Source organism: Globicephala melas, chromosome 6 (genome assembly GCF_963455315.2).
Source record: "Globicephala melas chromosome 6, mGloMel1.2, whole genome shotgun sequence".
Classification (NCBI taxonomy): domain Eukaryota; kingdom Metazoa; phylum Chordata; class Mammalia; order Artiodactyla; family Delphinidae; genus Globicephala; species Globicephala melas.
This window is the reverse complement of record NC_083319.1, coordinates 50,668,603-50,682,659: the sequence shown is the minus strand read 5'-3', so window position 1 is coordinate 50,682,659 and position 14,057 is coordinate 50,668,603. Positions and strand designations below refer to the sequence as shown.

General features: G+C 43.2%; 1 protein-coding gene across 5 annotated transcripts in view; it reads left to right on the top strand.

The window, feature by feature from the left end:
- PIP5K1B (phosphatidylinositol-4-phosphate 5-kinase type 1 beta) overlaps positions 1 to 14,057 on the top strand; it is a 328,734-nt gene that overhangs the window by 153,429 nt on the left and 161,248 nt on the right. For 4 of the 5 annotated variants that reach the window (XR_009564323.2, XR_009564324.2, XM_030877052.3 and 1 more), the window contains exon 4: positions 10,008 to 10,138. Coding sequence is in view for 2 of the 5 variants with exons in the window: in XM_030877052.3 (XP_030732912.1) it covers positions 10,008 to 10,138 (131 nt within the window). In the remaining 3 variants the exon portion in view is untranslated. Of the gene's footprint in view, positions 1 to 5,775; positions 5,934 to 10,007; positions 10,139 to 14,057 lie in introns of all 5 variants that reach the window. The other variant, XR_011377538.1, reaches the window with a different exon arrangement.

The window sequence follows — 14,057 nt, the reverse complement described above, 5'->3', positions numbered from 1 at the left end:
CGCAAGCTGCATGTTCGTAGTTCCCGTTGTTTCTGGTGTCTGCCTCTAGTGGCTAATGTTGGTTCAGTGGGTTGTGTAGGCTTCCTGGTGGAGGGGACTAGTGCTTGTGTATGGTAGATGAGGCTGCATCTTGTCTTTCTAGTGCGCAGGTCCATGTCTGGTGGTGTGTTTTGGGATGTCTGTGGCCATATGATTTTAGGCAGCCTGTCTGCTAATGGGTGGGGTTGTGTTCCTGTGTTGCTAGTTGTTTGGCATAGGGTGTCCAGCACTGTAGCTTGCTGGTCATTGATTGGAGCTGGGTCTTGGCGTTGAGATGGAGATCTCTGGGAGATTTTCGCCATTTGATATTACGTGGAGCTTGGAGGTCTCTGGTGGACCAATGTCCTCAACTTGGCTCTCCTACCTCAGAGGCACAGCCCTGACACCTGGCTGGAGCACCAAGAGTCTGTCATCCACATGGCTCAGAATAAAAGGGAGAAAAGGAAAGAAAGAGAGAAAGAGAAAGAAAGAAAGGAGAAAGAAAGAAAGAGAAAGAAAGAAGATAAAATAATGTTATTAAAATAAAAAATTATTATGAAAAAAATTATTTAAGTAATAAAGAAAAAAAAAGAAGAGAGCAACCAAACCAAAAAACAAATCCACCAATGATAACAGGCGATAAAAACTATACTAAAACAAACAAACAAAAAAAGCCAGACAGAACCCTAGGACAAATGGTAAAAGCAAAGCTATAGAGACAAAATCACACACAGAAGCATACACACTCACAAAAAGAAAAAGGGAGTATATATATATATATATATCTCGTTGCTCCCAAAGTCCACCTCCTCAATTTGGGATGATTCGTTGTCTGTTCAGGTATTCCACAGATGCAGGGTACATCAGGTTGATTGTGGAGCTTTAATCCGCTGCTCCTGAGGCTGCCTGGAGAGATTTCCCTTTCTCTTCTTTGTTCGCACAGCTCCCGGGGCTCAGCTTTGGATTTGGCCCCGCCTCTGCGTGTAGGTCGCTGGAGGGCGTCTGTTCTCCGCTCGGACAGGACGGGGTTAAAGAATCCCTGATTCTCGGATTCTGGCTCACTCAGGCCGGGTGGAGGGAGGGGCACGGATGCGGATCGAGCCTGCCGTGGCAGAGGCCGGTGTGACGTTGCACCAGCCTGAGGCTCGCTGTGCGTCCTGCCGGGGAAGTTGTCCCTGGATCCCGGGACCCTGGCAGTGGCGGGCTGCAGAGACTCCCCGGAAGGGAGGTGTGGAGAGTGGCCTGTGCTGGCACACATGCTTCTTGGTGGCGGGAGCAGCAGCCTTAGCATCTCATGCCCGTCTCTGGGGTCCGCGCTTTTAGCCGCGGCTCGCACCCGTCTCTGGAGCTCCTTTAAGCAGTGCTCTTAATCCCCTCTCCTCGCGCACTGGGAAACAAAGAGGAAAGAAAAAGTCTCTTGCCTCTTCGGCAGGTCCAGACTTTTCCCCGGACTCCCTCCAGGCTAGCCGCGGCGCACTAACCCCTTGCAGGCTGTGTTCACGCCGCCAACCCCAGCCCTCTCCCTGTGATCCAACCGAAGCCCGAGCCTCAGCTCCCAGCCCCGCCCGCCCCAGCGGGTGAGCAGACAAGCCTCTTGAGCTGGTGAGTGCCGGTCGGCCCTGATCCTCTGCGCGGGAATCTCTTCGCTTTGCCCTCCGCACCCCTGTTGCTGTGCTCTCCTCCGTGGCTCCGAAGCTTCCCCCCTCCGCCACCCGCAGTCTCCGCCCGCGAAGGGCCTTCCTAGTGTGTGGGAACCTTTCCTCCTTCACAGCTCCCTCCCACTGGTGCACGTCCCGTCCCTATTCTTTTGTCTCTGTTTTTTCTTTTTTCTTTTGCCCTACCCAGGTACGTGGGGAGTTTCTTGCCTTTGGGGAGGTCTGAGGTCTTCTGCCAGCATTCAGTAGGTGTTCTGTAGCAGTTGTTCCACATGTAGGTGTATTTCTGATGTATTTGTGGGGAGGAAGGTGATCTCCACGTCTTACTCCTCCGGCATCTTGAAGCTCCTCCATGAATGTGTATTTTTAATATCTCTTTCACCCACTAGACTAGAAACTCTCATGAGAGCAACAACAGTGTCTTTTTTTGGTTTATGCTTTCCCCAACATCTAGCACAGTGCCTAGCTCACAGAAAATTCTCAGATTTTTGTTAAACGAATGAACAGCCTGTGACTGAATGGAGTTTTGAGGGGAAGTCTTCTCTTTGCCTGTGCAACCCTGGAAGAAATGCTGGAGTCAACCCTGAAATAGAGTGTGGTGTGCAGAATCATGGGGACCCCAAAGATGGCCACACCCTAATCTCTAGAGCCTGTGAATATGTTACTTTACATGGCAAAAGGGACTTTGCGGAGGTGATTAAGTTGAAGATCTTGCGATGGGGAAGTGATCTTGGATTATCCAGATGGGCCCAGTGTACTTACAGAGGTACTTGTAAGAGGGAGGCTAGAGAGTCAGAATCAGAGGAGGTGTGATGACAAAAACAGAGGGGAGACAAAGAGAGACATTAAGAAAGATTTGAAGATGCTACTGGCTTTGCAAATGGAGGACGGGGCCGCGAGGCAAGGAATATGATTTACCTCTAGAAGCTTGAAGGGGCAAGGAACTGGATTCTCATCTACAGCCTATAGCATGCAGCCCTTCCAACACTTTGATTTTAGGACCTCTGACCTCCAGAACTGTAAGGTAATACGTTTGTGTTGTTTGAAGACACAAAGTTTGTGGTCATTTGTTACAGCAGCAGTAGAAAACCAACACAGCAAGGAGGGACTGGAGAAATGGGTTGGGGAACCTGCAGGTGAGAGGCAGTCCCACCTCCTTTCAGAAAGCTTCAGGCTTGCCTGCTCACAAAGTATCCCATGTCCATAGTCCTACAGCCAGTTTTGTGCAAGCTATCCCTTTCTTTTTCCTTAATTCTCTCATTGGGATGAGCAAGAAATCTCTGCCCTCTTTGCCGAGTTCAGGTTCAGAGACGGGAGGGAGAACCTAGAACTGGACTTGAGCTGTCAGATGGGAAAGTGTGGCTGGGGTCTCCCTGGCTGAACAAGGATTGTCTCCTCTTACTCTTAAGAGGTGTTACTGAACCATTTGTTTTAATGACCTTGTTTAAGGTGCTTCTCAGTAAACATCTCTGACTTAGAATTAGCCTCTCTACATCTGTGGTTTTGAGAAAATGGATGTTCTGAGATAAAGAGAAAGCATTAGACCCCCTCCTTGGAAAAAAAAATGCACATAGCAGAAAATTTCACACATAGTTGTTAGGGGTTCATGGACCTGTAAGGTCCCCTTGCTCAAAGGGTAGTGTGTGTGTGTTTAGGATCTTTTGTTATGTTGGCATGCAGGAGTCAGTGGGGGGTACGGAGGGTCTAATATCATAGATGGTTTCCGTGTCAAGCTAAGGTACTTGGAGTTAATCCTGTGGTGAGGATACTACAGACCCATTAGAAGGCTTCGAGCAGGATGGTGACAAGATTAGATCTGTGCTTTTTAAAATATCACCCTGGTAATGTATATATTGGCTATAATCCTGTAATTAGGTTATCAGATCACCTTAGGGAGGAAAATGCTGTTGACTTGAAATGTTTTCATACTTCCTTTTAAAGCCGGTGATATCAGATTGCATATTAAGTGATCTAATTTCATAGACAATGTGCTGTAGAAAGCAGTTTCCTGTAACCAATGTAGGAGCATTAAAATCTTACTGTTGTCGGGATCATTGCTCCCCTAATAGTGGGCTTACATAGACACTTAGTCTCATTGATAGTATCATCATTATTATCTCACGGTTCAAGTACGTCTCGGCTTCAGTCACATCCATCTCCTGCAGAGAAAATTCAGGCAGGTAAAGCAGTGCACACTGGTAGAGCACTGAACTGGTACCTTCTAGACCAGAATATCACTCCTGGCTCTACCACATACTAGCCAGGGGACTTAGGTCAAGTTCATCGTCCACAGCCACAGTTTCTTTATAAAATGGGCATTAAAACCCCACCTACCCGCATAACAACTGTGACAATCAAATGCAATCATTAAAAGGTAATATTGTGAAAACCGTAACATATTATCCAAATGCAAGCTGACCTTAATTTTCTTCTTAGTATTGCCATCATTGCTGAACAAATTTGGGTTAGTAAAGAGGAACTATGAAATTAAGTGTGTGTGGTTTGCCTTTGTGGTGTGGTCTGGTTCTTTCTCCAAGTATCAGAGGCTTTAGAGGTGTTCCTAGTATCCACACAATGTGATGCCTCCGCTTAGCCCTTGAGAAAAAACCCCGAATTAAAAATAGACTCTGGCTGTGTTCTGAAATCTAAACCTATATGTTTTCACAGAGGTCAAAGGAGAAATGGTCACGTCTCAGCATATTTAGAGCATATGCAAAGCCACACAGAGAAAATTGGAGGCACTGAGTGTGTGTGTGCGAAGCTGCCAGCTCATTACAGACGCACTGCTCTGTTGGTGGCATCCCCGAGGAAGGAGGAGAGTTTTCTCTCAGAGTGTTCAGGGAGAGAGCTGCTGGTTCTAGAGGAGCAGACACCGGCACTACACACAGCAGGTTCTTTGTCATCATGATTTACTAGTCTGCTAATCAGAGACTCTCCAGCTAGCATTTCAAAGTGTTCTCGTAATTTTAAAGCACATCTTGCTCAAGAGTGATTGTGTCAGAAAATACTATGGTTTCTTCCATCCCGGCCACTGTGCCTAATGTCCAATGGGAAAATGTCAGGTAATGGGGCCTTTACTGCTGGTGGCTCTAAAGACCACATGCCACAGTGAATACAAGCGGACGTTTCCATGAAATAGACAAGATGCTTTCTAATTATACCCAAACACGTCAATGCTAAAGCATTTAATTTTACACAAAGATGGGGAGGAGGAAACCTTGAGGTGACGATCCTCCCATGGCAGCAGAATATCTCCTTTTGTTTCTTCCTCCCAAAGTTATCAGTAGTGACCTTAACAATGGAGTTCATACGGGTTTACCAAGTGGTTTACAGGTTTTTCTTACGCTTACCCATGGTTGGGTGTAATTAGAAGCAAATAAAATATTTTATCCCTATTTTCATCAAGAGGAATGGCTCCCACAGAGCTGCTTCCTTTGCTGAGGTCAAACAGCCAGACTTAAGACAGAGCTTCCAACTCTGATTCCAGGCTCATTTTGAAAAAAAAAAAAAAAGAAACACTGAAGCAGCGCAGGTTTTGCAGCCAGACTACCACGCGCTAACAGTGTGAGTGGGGCAAGTCAGTTAACTTTGCTGAGCCTTAGATCCCCACAGGTAGAATGGGTGTGATTGTCACTACCCTTCAGTGTCCTTGGAAGGCTTAAATGAGGTCAGAGATTCTAACATGTACTTTATAACTTGGACTCAGGAGCCATACTCCCCAGGTATGAGTCCCAGCTCCACCTCTTCACTAGCTGTGTGACCTAGTGTAAGTTACTAAACCTTCCTGAGTCAGTAAGATGGAGATAATAATAGTACCTACCTCACAGGGTCGTTGCGAAGATACAAGAGTTAATGTAACCAAAAGCACTTAGAGTAGTGCCTGCCTTTTTGTAATCATTCTATAAGTGTGTGCTAGGATTATGGTAGGTTGTGATTATAATTGTTGTTATCTATATATTAAGTGCCTGGCACAAATAGTTGATCAAAAAAGATTAACTTTATTATGATTTCTTTTATATCTCTCTTCAAAGCACTTGCATTTTAAGGAGCCTGAAAGGAAAGGAATAGTATTACAAGTCTGGTTTTTGTTTTAACTAAACAGATGTCAGCGGGGTCCTTTCCAAAATCTTATTCCTTCGGGGATTCAAAATTTAATCCTATACCACGGGACAGAGATTTTTTTAATGCTCCTTAGAGCAAGAGCACATGCTTGAGCCTCACCGCAGACCTTCAGAATCAGAAGTTCTGGAGATGCAACCCGTAAGTCGCCTTTCTTTTTTTCAGTGCCTGATGACTTTTTTTTAAGACTTGCTTCTCAGAGTAGTTGTAGGTTAACAGCAAAATTGAGAGGAAGGTACAGAGGTTTCCCATACACCCCCTGTACCCACACATGCACAGCCTTCCCATTATCAGCATCCCCCGCCAGAGGGGTGCACTGTTACAACCGATGAACCCACGCGGACACATCATAATCACCCAAAGTCCATAGTTTACATTAGGGTTCACTCTTGGCGGTGTACATTCTGTGGGTTTAGACAAATGCATAATTATGTGCATCCATCATAAAGGTATCCTACAGAGTATTTTCCCTGCCCTGAAAATCCTCTGTGCTCCACCTCCCCTCCCCCAGCCCCTGGCAACCACTGATCTTTACACTGTCTCTGTAGTTGTGCTTTCAGTCTGTTTTAACAAGTGTCCCAGTGAATCCCCAACTTGCTAAGGTTTGAAAATACCAGATATATCCTCCTGCACCTTTGACCACCCTCTGTTCCTGGGGGTGTGGGAGGGGGGACGTGGTGGGTGGTTGACAAAGAATTGGGTACTCCATGTTTGACAGATGTTCCAGTCCAAGAAGCCCTAAGTGACTGAATTCAGCAGAAATCCAGGTAGTTCTGGAAGCAGAGTCAGGGTGGGGTGCGGGGAAGGAAAAGCAGTTTGAGAGCATGTGAGTCTGTTGATAGGTCTGGAACAGAACGTTTCGGGATGTTGGATCCTCTGGAAAATGCTGATGTCATGTCTTGTGCCATACTGCCCTGAGTGATGGATAGAAGAGAAATCTCTTGAATTTTTATGTGAGGTTAAAATGAGAAAAATTCATTTCAGCCTTCAGAAGTCAGAGCTATCGGTACAAAAGGTCACTGATGCCAATTGGCATTGCTGAGCTCAGAGCGGGAGTATTAAAATAGCAACTTTTTGTTTTTTAAGCACTGGTTTCACTATTTGGGCTTGACTCTCAGTCTTTTGCCATCTTGCTCTGGGATCATAAGTAAAAAAGAAAAACACCAAGATGTTTCTCTTACCTCCTGCAGGGACAGGGATAGGTAGTTTTCCTCACCCTAAGGGTGGTGTAATATTTGCAGTGAAGTAAGCAGAGCGATTCAATGATGACTCCATGGGAAAGTGATTGTTACTGCTTGTAGAGTGGAGGTGCCTGAGCGGTATGAATGATCGTGGCCATTTCAAGGGGAGTTAGCAAGTATTTACTGGGGACCTCGCCCTGTGCAAGATGTGGTTTGTTTGGGGTTCAACCTTGGTTGACAGGATTACTGAACCTTGGGAGAGGAAACCAGTCTCGGCGGGGCGGGGTGGGGGTGGATTGGTTGTAAGATAAAATTTAGTTTGGTGCCGTATATACTGTGTTTGTGATGATAGAGTCGCATCCAAGTAGGTTTAAAACGTCTGAGAGTCATATGCATAGAGCTGTTAGTTCCAGTATTTGAAGCCATTAGGAATGGATTGATTGTCTGCATAATTAAGGAAATCTAAGGATCAAACTTTTAGGGGCACTGCAATTATAACAAATAAAATATGAGGGGCTTCCCTGGTGGTACAGTGGTTGAGAGTCCGCCTGCCAATGCAGGGGACCCGGGTTCGTGCCCCGGTCCGGGAGGATCCCACGTGCCGCGGAGCGGCTGGGCCCGTGAGCCATGGCTGCTGAGCCTGCGCGTCCGGAGCCTGTGCTCTGCAATGGGAGAGACCACAGCAGTGAGAGGCCCGTGTACTGCAAAAAAATACAAATCAATAAATAAAAAATATGAGAAGTTAGTGAAGACATGAGAGACTATCAGAAGAGGTGGAAGTGGGCCCAGGACCATGTTCTATCATAGAAATCAAGAGGATACATTTTTTCAAGGAGATATGTTTTTTTTTTGTTTTTTTTTTTCAGAAATGTTAGGAGATATGTTTTTTGATGTTAAAAGCAAGAAGTAAAAAAAAAAAAAGCATGTGGGAAAGTGGAGATGGGTCTTGGATTTGCTAAGTGAAAATGATAACTCAAAAGGAATATTTTTTTAATAAAACATGATCTTTATTACATTCATTTAAGGCATGGTTTCTCAACCTCAGCACTAATGATATTTGGGGCTCGATAATTCTTCGTTATGAGCTGTCCTGTGCACTGCAGGATGTTTAGCAGTGTCCCTGGCCTCTACCCACTAGATGCCAGTAGTAACACCACCACCATCAGTTATGACAACCAAAAAATGTCTCCAGACAATGTCAGATGTCCCTGGTTGAGAACCACTGATTTAAGTATTTATTTAGCTCCTGCTGTGTACATGGTACTACATTAAACACTGCAAGGCATAAAAATATGCTACACTTTCACCCTTAAGAGGAATGCATTCTGATTTTCCTAAATTGAGTTATTCTGCTATTTCTCCTATTATGTTGGTTAAAAGTATTTATGTACACATGCACATTCACGTACACACACACACACACACACACACACGTATGTTATTCCTCCAAGATAACATTGTCGATTTAATTATGGATTAATATTAGACAAGTAGTAAATTGGAAATATTGGTGTTCCAATGCTATGTGTTTTATCATAGATCAGTGAAGGAAATTTTGATTATGGACCCATGGCAAAACGAGTAAGCAGTTTTCAAATCAAACTTTATATATTCCATTTGCATTTCTCTAATGATTAATGATGTTGAACATTCTTTCGTGTGTTTGTTGGCAATCTGTATATCTTCTTTGGAGAAATGTCTATTTAGGTCTTCTATATCACCTCACACCAGTCAGAATGGCCATCATGAAAAAATCTAGAAACAATGCTGGAGAGGGTGTGGAGAAAAGGGAACCCTCTTGCACTGTTGGTGGGAATGTAAATTGATACAGCCACTATGGAGAACAGTATGGAGGTTCCTTAAAAAACTAAAACTAGAACTACCATACGACCCAGCAATCCCACCACTGGGCATATACCCTGAGAAAACCACAATTCAAAAAGGGTCATGTTCACTGCAGCTCTATTTACAATAGCCAGGGCATGGAAGCACCCTAAGTGTCCTTGGACAGATGAATGGATAAAGAAGATGTGGCACATATATACAATGGAATATTACTCAGCCATAAAAAGGAACAAAATTGAGTTATTTGTAGTGAGGTGGATGGACCTAGAGTGTGTCCTACAGAGTGAAGTAAGTCAGAAAGAGAAAAACAAATACCGTATGCTAGCACGTATATATGGAATCTAAAAAAAATTTTTTAAAATAAAGGTCATGAAGAACCTAGGGGCAGGACGGGAATAAAGACGCAGATGTAGAGAATGGACTTGAGGATATGGGGAGGGGGAAGGGTAAGCTGGGACGAAGTGAGAGAGTGGCATGGACATATATACACTACCAAACGTAAAACAGATAGCTAGTGGGAAGCAGCCACATAGCAGAGGGAGATCAGCTCGGTGCTTTGTGACCACCTAGAGGGGTGGGATAGGGAGGGTGGGAGGGAGGGAGACGCAAGAGGGAAGAGATATGGGAACATATGTATATGTATAACTGATTCACTTTGTTGTAAAGCAGAAACTAACACACCATTGTAAAGCAATTATACTCCAATAAAGATGTTTAAAAAATTTTTTATATATTCCAAAGGCTCAAATTATTTTTTGCTCTCTTATTTCTTATGAAGACAAACACTCTTCCTCATCCATAGGTATGTTACAGAACTTCTGATTTTTTAAAAAATGCAATGGTATCAATTATCCTTTGGTAGAAATTATAATTCTGTATATTGCAAGTGTTCTACCAAGTTTCTAAGTTCTTAATAAAAGAAAGATGGAGATTTTGGACTGTAATTTGACCTTAGGAACACTTATTGGAAAGATTACCACCGAAATAATTTCATGGCAAGGAGTGTCCTTGATGTTTGGAAAGTGCTCTCCCTTAAAAGAAGCAGCCTGTCATCTTTCCAAACCTAGCTTCCTCTTTGCTTAGGAACAAGAAAGGAAATCTAACCTCACTCTCCTGTTTTTGCTGCTTGTGACATTGAGCAAGGCCCCAACTACTGAGGCTAACGCCGAAATCCTTGTTGTCCCTGCAGACTGCATCATCTGCCATCAAAGGTGCTATTCAGCTGGGAATAGGATACACAGTGGGTAATCTCACCTCCAAGCCAGATCGAGATGTTCTCATGCAAGACTTCTATGTGGTGGAAAGTGTGTTCCTACCCAGGTAAGAACGTTGTTACTTGTGATGATTTCCATGCTAAGGAAGCTTCGTTGTGACATCTCCATATTGAAGACTTTTCTACCAGTACAAGACTTTATTATCCATGCCTGTGTACATCGTGTACTGATGTTCATGTTAGACCTTTGGCTTGCCCAAAAGCAATCCAAATTAGTACTTTCAGTTGCGTCAGGTGTCTTGCGTTTGTATGTGGTGGTGGTAAATAGGGTTCATCCTTTGGGCCAGTTGTAATTGATTGGTTGTGATAATGCTTAGAAGACCCTATGGAGAAAGACTCTGAGATTCAGTGGGAAAGAGTACAGTAATCACAGAGTAATGTCTGCATAGGTTTAGAAAAAGAGGGCACCCAAGACGCAGCAGCTGGTGCCGAGTTTTTGCTAGCCCTAATTTAAAAGATGAGTTGGGGGATGCGCGCTTGGGCCTCCTGTCTGAGTACACTCATGTATCTCCTCTTTTAACTTGCCTCCAGAAAGCTTATGAGGATCCCCCTATTTTGATGCCATATTTGCAAAAACACCCAAGTTACCCATACATATCACGTCTCACTTTATTATACTGGGCGAGGGGAAGTCAAACTAATAAGTCTGAGATGGATGGTAGGGATGGTTGCACAACAATACGAATGGACATAATGCCACTCAACTATGCATTTTAAAATGGTTAAGATGGTAAGCTTTATGTTATACATGCTTTACCAAAATAAATAAATAAATAATTTATAAGTCTAATACTAGCTTAACATAGGAAGAGAACTACTCATGATTAAATTGGAAATGTAGCTACTACAGACAGGACTTTTCAAAAAAATAAAAATAAAGATATTTGATTTGGGGGCTTGGGGCCAATTATATTTTCTTTGGGGCTATGAGGATTGACTTGTCATTTATTTTAAAATAACTATTTCTCTCCAAAATAAGCCAATTTTATTATCAATTATTATTTGGCTTGAGTGAGAATGGTTGGACTGACACTTTTCCTCTCAGTGTTCTCATTGTCTTATTTCTTTAAAAAACCTTCAGGGAGATGGTACTTACATTTATTTCTATGTCCAGGTGTCAACTGCCTAGAAATAAAACCTTTAGGTGAGGGTGTCCATGTAGCCACAACAGAGCCCATGGATAAAAGAAAGTCAGCTATGAACCCAGACAGCTTCATTTTGCTTTAAATGCTCTGGGCTGAAGAACAAAGTTGGTCTATGCAAGTTTTAAAGTTTGCTTCTCTAGGTTTCCCTAGCAGCCACAAGAACTAGTTTCCATGCAGAAAATGGACAACCCCAAGGCCTAAGATATAATCCTGTCTGCTCATGACACTGCTCTTCTTTCTATAGCTGGAAAATGTCCGTTGTGTTTGTTTTTAACAACCTATCATTCCAAAACAGTATGTATTAACTATTTTTTCTCTTTAAAGTCAGGAGGTTATGAGTTTATCTTAATCTTTTGGTATGTTCTGTTAGGCTCAAATTCCTGTGAATCAGGCTCAAAGTCCTGTAAATGTGTTTCCAGAATATTCTAATTCTCATGGTCTTCTAGGGCCTCTACCCAAATATTCCAACCTTATTTTTTTCTTCCACTGCAAAGAACAAGAGGAGCAGAGGCCTTTTGTAAGAGGCTGGCTGGCAGTGAGTTCAGGATGCCGGAGCAGTTACAGCTCAAGATGGGTGTACACAGAAGGGCAGGGTGCTGCATCCTGGCTGATCTTTTCTTCTCATAGTGTCCAATCAACAGAGCCAGCCATTGATGGGAACCGCAGGAAGGCATGGCCCAAGCATACGGTCCCCAGGCCGGCAGCATCAGCATCATCTGGAACTTGTTAGAAATGCAGATTCTTGGGCTCCCCCCAGATCAACAAAGTCAGATACTCTGGGTCTGGGACCCAGGAATCTGTTTTAACAGTCGCTCCAGGTGATTCTAAGCACATAAAAGTTTGAGAACCACCGAGCTAGCACATTGCCTCCCGTTTTAGGGTGACAGTTGTTCTAGTTGATACCAAGTTTTGTTCTTGGAGCTCATAAAACCCTAAATGATTTTTTCTTTCCTTTTCTTTTTTTTTTGCGGTACGCGGGCCTCTCACTGTTGTGGCCTCTCCCGTTGCGGAGCACAGGCTCCGGACGCGCAGGCTCAGCGGCCATGGCTCACGGGCCCAGCCTCTCCACGGCATGTGGGATCTTCCCGGGCCGGGGCACGAACCCACGTCACCTGCATTGGCAGGCAGACTCTCAACCACTGCACCACCAGGGAAGCCCCCTAAATGATTTTTTAATTAATATCTTAAATATCAAAATTACATCTGTTTAGCAACTGAATGACATGTATGAGATACGTACAACAAGGAGCACATAACTGAGGTCTTCATAGGCTCTTTTAGGCCCTTTGAGTGCCTTGATTCCTTTTGTTCACTGACAATTTTTCATAAGCATATTGCATCGTTATGATTAAGACAAGAATGAGAGTTTTTTTCACTTTTTATTCAGGAGTAAGAAACCAGAGTTGGACCTGGCTGGCTTCTGTATCTTTGACCTTAACTCTATATTCCAGGATAGCAGCAGCAGCCGCTGAATGGCACACATGTCACTGGTGAGGGGCACCTAACTGACCCTATTTAGAGGAGTCCATCGTCACATTTAAAATACATCATTTAAAGCATATATAGCTTTTAAATGTCAATATGACATTAAATGTTTGATTCAGGCAAGAATTTCTTTCAGCAGATACTGTATCGTTTGTTTAAAGAACATATGTGCTCCAGATGCATTTATATGAAGCAGAAGAAACTTACATGGGGTCTTGTCTCAGTTTCCTCATCTGGGATCAGTTTCTTCATTGGTTTAGCAAAGGGATTGGGCCCAGTATTTCTCAATGGAGGTGCTATTGGCTTTTTTTGGATGAGTTAATTCTTTGTGCAAGACTGCACATTTGTCAACCCCAGTTGCCAGTTGCCAGTAACTGTAGCAATCAAAATGCCCCCCAAAGTGATGGATAAATTCAGTATCTTGATCATGGTGGTGGTTTCACTGGTATATGCATATGTGAAGATTAATAAACTTTATACCCTATTGTATGTCATTTATAACTCAGTAAAGGGGCCAAATAATGCTCCTTCCTTACCTACCCATATGCCTGTGGATGAGTAGAGAAAGGTGGGCAGGACTGGCCCTTGTTGAAGCAACTGAAACATTCTGAAGTCTCTGGTGGCTCTAAAATTCAATGCATTTATCTGGGTCATAGAACTAATTGATTAGGGTACCTTGAGATGTTTTAATTTACCACTGCTAGGAAGCTGCTGGTTCTGTTTCCCTTAGCAACAAAGTGCATTGTGTTATTTTTTTATTTCTTTATTTTAAAGTGGCTCAAAGTTATTTTCAGATATTATCTATTTGCACTACAGATTATTTCATTTTGTAGATGGAGAAAGCTCTGGACCTGTTTAAGACTTGAAGGATGATATAATACCCTTTTCAACTGTCTGATTCCATGATCTTCCAAGGTCACAAAGTAGATGAGTAAGAGAACCATGGTCATATCTTAATCTTTTGACCCCAAATTCTGTGCCATGATCAGAAACTCAGGGTTGCAGATAAATATTCCCATGTAAATGGAATTAGGAAGAAAGAGGATGTTTTATAATGTTTCTACCATGTAAACCTGAACCTGAACTGGCAACAGGAGGCAAAGTTTATGTGCCAACTATGGACCAAGCATAGTTTTATTAATAATATTTATATAATATGCATTATTCAATTATTGTTATTACTTTCATCTTTGCCATAAAAAAGCCATTTTATATATGAAGTAACTAAGGCCCTGGGAACCAACGTGATAAACCAAAAAATGGTAAAGCCAGGATTTGAACTCCGGGGTGGCTGGCTCCAAAGTTTTGTTTCTCCCGACACTATGGTGATAGAGCA